The sequence below is a fragment of the Alosa sapidissima genome, chromosome 9 (assembly GCF_018492685.1).
Source record: "Alosa sapidissima isolate fAloSap1 chromosome 9, fAloSap1.pri, whole genome shotgun sequence".
NCBI classification, from domain to species: domain Eukaryota; kingdom Metazoa; phylum Chordata; class Actinopteri; order Clupeiformes; family Clupeidae; genus Alosa; species Alosa sapidissima.
The window spans coordinates 25,398,054-25,403,627 of NC_055965.1; the positions used below are offsets into that span (position 1 = coordinate 25,398,054).

A 5,574-nucleotide genomic window follows, 5' to 3' on the forward strand; every position below is an offset into this window, starting at 1 on the left:
CAATAGACACATGGGGAGAGGATGCTTTTGGAAAAAATAAACCATGAAAAAACGAACAACTTCACTGTTATGTTAGTATTTTGTTTGTTGCTTAAAAACGTTGTATGATGGCCTTGAAGTCTTGAGTTAGCCTACTGAATTGGCTGGTAGCCTACCATGAAGTTTATGCATGCTCTCTCTCTCCAACGCAAACCGGATTTGGGGTTCTATAGCCAAGTAATTCTGGTACAACGTTGAAAACAGATAAATGTGTTTATTCGAAGCACACATACAAATACTGTAGGCTAGGTCAATTTCAAGTGCGCACTTACGTGACTAGCCTACTTCAAGTATTAGCCTTCGCATAATAGATTTCTCTTCTTTAGCCTACATAATGCATAGGCTACACTTTGTAAACAAAAAGCAGCTGTGACAGGCAGCGGCCGCATATATTCTGCGTCATATCTCGCATCTTGTGAACTCTACAAGCCCCCACCCCTCACTCGACAACCACACAGAGATTCTGTAATGTGTGTGTATGTCGTCACACATAAGTCCGTATAAGGTCAGTATAAGGTCCGCAGGTTAGCATCATATCTGAATCATCTGAAGGGTAAGACCTCCATTTGAAAAACCCTTCGCATATACTCTGGAAGTTATATCTGAAAGCGCGTACTCTCTCACACACAGACATACACATACTCTCTCTCTCTCTCTCTCTCTCTCTCTCTCTCTTTCACACACACTCTTAAACACACACACACACACACACACACACACACACACACAGAGAGATACGACACACACACACACACAGATACGGCAATACAAGTACTAACAAGATCTATCTCCCCTTTCACACTGTTAGTAGAGGGTAATGAAGAGATGTGTGAGGAAGGATGTGTGTGTGTGTGTGTGTGTGTGTGTGTGTGTGTGTGTATGTGTGTGTGTGTGTGTGTGTGTGTGTGTGTGGAGAGGGGGGGGGGGGGGGTGATCAGTGACGTGTGAAAGTGGGATGAAGAGAGAGGTGTAAGAGGAGGATGGGGGGATGGAAAGAGCTTTGATGGAGGGAAAGAGAGATAGGGGGAAAGGGGGATGGTGTGAAAGGAAGGAGAGAAAGTTGGAGGAAGACAGCTGAGTCAGCAGACAGACCTGAGTGACAGGATGTGTGTGTGTGTGTGTGTGTGTGTGTGTTTGAGTGTGTGTGTGTGTGTGTTTGAGTGAGTGTATGCATGTGTGTGTCTGTCTGTGTGTGTGTGTGTCTGTGTCTGTGTGGTGTGTGTGTGTGTGTTTAATCATGTCTGCTCCAAGATATTCTTCTTTAATACATAATAGTATTTTGATATGGTGATGGTGGTCATTTATCTTTGTCATATTTGCTTCTTCACTTCTTTATTTCTAAGTTTATTTCAGAGAGATATTTCAAAAGACCTGTATGAGGGATTCAAATCAGATTAGTAATGTGCACAGTACAGGCCTAATAGTAACAGTTTTAAAATGAACCTCTCTCTCTCCCTCTCTCAGCACACTGTCGCCCATGCAGCGATGAAGAGGTCCTTATGGCTGTGTGCACCAGTGACTTTGGTAAGATCAGTTACTTTATTTTCTTCCATTCTCTTCTTCTCTCTTCTCATCTTGTCTCTTCTCTTCTCCTCTTCTCTTCTCTCTTCTCTTCTCTCTTCTCATCTTGTCTCTTCTCATCTTGTCTCTTCTCTTCTCTCTTCTCTTCTCCTCTTCTCTTCTTCTCATCTTGTCTCTTCTCTTCTCTCTTCTCTTCTCTTCTCCTCTTCTCTTCTTCTCATCTTGTCTCTTCTCTTCTCTCTTCTCTTCTCTTCTCCTCTTCTCTTCTTCTCATCTTGTCTCTTCTCTTCTCTCTTCTCTTCTCTTCTTCTCATCTTGTCTCTTCTCTTCTCTCTTCTCTTCTCTTCTTCTCATCTTGTCTCTTCTCTTCTCTCTTCTCTTCTCTTCTTCTCATCTTCTCTCTTCTCTTCTCCTCTCCTCTTCTTCTCACGTACCCTCACTGTCCTGTTGCAGTGGCTTTTCCTTCTCTTGTCATCTCTTGGCTCTCCAGGTTTATAAAATGTAATGAAGTCTACTTGGTAATTGATTCAAAAATATAATCTCTCTCTCCCTCTCCCTCCATCTCCCTCTCTTTCTCCATCTCTCTCTCTCTCCTTCTCTCGCTCTCTCTCTCTAGCTGGTCGTGGCAGCATCCACACAGTGGACCAGCAACAGGAGGAAGATGCCAGCGGTCCGTGGCTGCAGGTGTCCCTGACGCGACTCTACCGCCAGAAGACCCGCATCTTCACCTCCTCAGGGGGCAACGCTCGCGCCCGCAGATCCTGGACGGGTCGCGTCCGAGCCCCGCCACACTGCCCCGTCGCCCACGGCAACGCTGACACAGGGGGCGGAGACTACTTGCTGACGGGTGCGTTGCGATTGGGCGAGGCGTGGCTGGGGTGTGCGCCACGCTATCAGGATTTCTTGAAGATGTACCGGGAAGCACAGGCCAGCGGCACCAACCCCTGCAGCATAGACACAGACTGAGAGGGGACTACGGGAGCCTGAGAGGGACAAACTGTGCACTACAGACACAGAGTGAGAGGGAGTACTACGTGGGGCTGGAAAGGGCCAAAACTGTATGCCATAAAGACAGCTTCGAAGGTGCCCGATTACAGATGGATACAATGTGGACAAGACTACAGTGGTCTTAGTGACCCATAAACGTTCAGCATGGACACAGGCTGTGGAACCACAGATTGTGTTGGACACAAAGAGAAGGAGTAGACGGTCCAAACACATTCTGACGGCCCAAACACATTCTGACGGTCCAAACACATTCTGACGGCCCAAACACATTCAGAATGAGGGGTCACTGTGGGGGCCAAGCAAGCCCAGAAATGTGTTGCATTGAGCTGAACCAAACTGAACTGCCACTGAACTGAACTGAAGCCAGTTTGGCCGTCGGTGCTCAGGTCCTGTGGTGCCCAGACGACCTCCATCCCATTACCATGACCTTCACAACGCTGTTGTTGAGCTTCACACCAGGAAGGCTGAACAATAATTGATGGCTGGTTTGTGTGTGTGTGGCAATGTATGTGTGTACTCAAATACGTACATGTGTGCGTGCTTGTGTTTTTGAGTGTGTGTGTGTGTGTGGTGTGTGTGTGTGTGTGTGTGTGTGTGTGTGTCTGATAACCAGGCAGCAATGGTGTTTCTGTAAAGGAATCTTTCTCCCGCTCTTATGAAGAGCTTCATGTACAGTAATCTGGTCATTTCTCTTGACTGCAGTTTTGTGAATGTCTGTGTGTGTGTGTGTCTTGCAGGCTTGTGCAAAATTCCAGAATTTAATTGAAACTGGCTCTTTAATTCCAATTCAATTCTTGAATTTCACTTGCATTTCAATTGAGGTAGCAAACAGGAAGCAGAATTGCAATTCGAATTGTGCACAACCCTGGTGTCTTGTGTCTAGTCTCTGTGTGTAGGGGATTCATTTGTTGTGTTTTAAATGGAAATAAAGATCTCCTGACTTAATGTAATTGCCTGGTTTCTTTGTATGTAAACATCAGTGATTGTGTGTGAGTATGAAATGCATATGTGAAGCATGGGTGCAGTGTGCATTTCCCTACTTGCACTATGGAACCCAGTGGCCCGTGCTCAAACTGACCTGGGAGTGGTCATAAGAAATAAGAAACAAGTCTCACTCTCAAGTTAGCCTTTATTGATAAAATCTTTAAAATTGTTAACATCTAAAATAGTTATTAATAAAATCTATTAGCCTGAGTTTCCCTACAGGACCGTAGGCTTTGCCCTGGAAAGAGAGCTGTGCGAGAAGTAATTCACTATCTATCTTTTCAAATCCTATTTAAAATGACTGGTTTTAGGATAATAATAAAAACTAACTACTGATATCTTCTACAAATTCTACAGCAGGCAGTCCATCAACAATTGCTCAACATTTGTTATCAAAATATGATCTGTTTTACCTCTAGTTTTACTAAATATAATTTTATTAATACATATAAAAATCAGAAGAATGAGTATATTCTCAATTTTCTAGAGGTAATTAAAAACCATTAAAGTAGATTAGATTAAAGTAAATATCCCCATTTAAGGGCCTCTTTTTCAAGTACAACCCACTCCAGTGAGCTACAGGCGCCATCTAGTGGTGAATTTCACCACCACATGATGCAGCTCCATTTGACACGTTCTCCTTTCCACTGAAAGCTTAAACTTATGACAATACTTGACTTAAGGGGAAGCAACATTTTAAGATTTTGTTTGCTAAAGAGCTGAACACTACTACGACCTGCCATACACACTTTGAATTTGCAATTTATTTGTGTGTGCATTTCCATTTGGCATCCATATTGACCTGTCAGTGCATCACAGCCTGCAGCTGAAATTGGGATTCCTTGTGACTGGTTATAAGAATACTGGTTGATGGAGATGATACTTTACATCCCTACTTAAAGTTCAATGTGATCGATGTAGGATCAAAGGGATCAAAGGATCAAAAACGTTATTGAAAAAAAATAATAATATTTTTTTCCAAAAAGACTGCACTACATCAATTTAAGCATACTGCTCAGGGAAACAAACTGCACCTGCAATTCCCACAACTGCTGTCCTCCAAGTCTGCCAACTGCAGAGGTGTAAAAGTCCGGCTTCAGAAAGTCTGGCTCTCATTTTTGTTCCAATCATTCACTTAATCAGCTGATTCTAGCATTCTAACTCTGAAGCCAGGTAGGTCATTATTGAAATCACCTGTGGATTAATACTTTCTACTTCTACTTTATACATCTCTGAACTTAACAAATAATGAGACAAATTGGAATTTTAAATACATCAGATAAAATAATATGAAGAAAATAAGAAGAATGTAAAGAAAGTGATAATGTAAAATAAAAGAGAGAGAGAGAGAATGGCCTCCTCCAGAAGAGTGAGCAGGCAGGGCGGAGCCTAGCCAGCCGAAGACAAAGAGAGCTAGAAGAAGAATCTTTTTTATTTCCCGTAAATATCCAAAACTTTTCACACAGCATTAATTATCCTAGGTTACAGAAACATCATATGCACTTACTTTACTGCTTTACTATTTCTTGCATAGAGACCTTTAACACAATATATAACATGAATAGGTTATCGTTTCTCATTTGACAATTGACAACAATTCTCATAGTTAGACTTGAACTGGAGTTCAGGGGCCGTATTCACAAAGACTTTTATCTTACCACTAGGAGTACTCCTAAATCGCACTAAAAGATTTTAGCTAGGAGTTTTCTCTTAAAAGTTATTCACAAAGCCTTTCAGACCTACTTTTAGTAAGGAAAAATGACAACTCCTAAACTAAGAGTGAGCCTTCGTTGCTATGGATGACGTCATTATTCATGCACGAGCTTGACTGAAGTGACCACCTTGATTGGCTGATGATTGTAACGCAGGCATGATTCCAAACACCTCCCTTGCGATGATGAGTGACAGGTCTGAGAATGCGTGTGCTACACAGGTAGTGCGAAGGACGGAAGATGATGAATAAACTGAACTGAATAAAAAGGCCTAGCCTAAATGAATAAAGAGTAATGCAAAACAAATAGC

General features: G+C 42.6%; 1 protein-coding gene across 1 annotated transcript in view; it reads left to right on the plus strand.

Moving 5' to 3' along the window:
• Positions 1-3,513, plus strand: part of LOC121719630 (meteorin-like protein) — an 8,507-nt gene extending 4,994 nt beyond the window's left edge. Inside the window, exons 2-3 of the mRNA XM_042105426.1 lie at positions 1,504-1,563; positions 2,177-3,513. Coding sequence (XP_041961360.1) covers positions 1,504-1,563; positions 2,177-2,526 — 410 coding nt within the window. The 3' untranslated portion in view covers positions 2,527-3,513. The remainder of the gene's footprint in view (positions 1-1,503; positions 1,564-2,176) is intronic.
• The last annotated feature ends 2,061 nt before the right edge of the window (positions 3,514-5,574 follow it).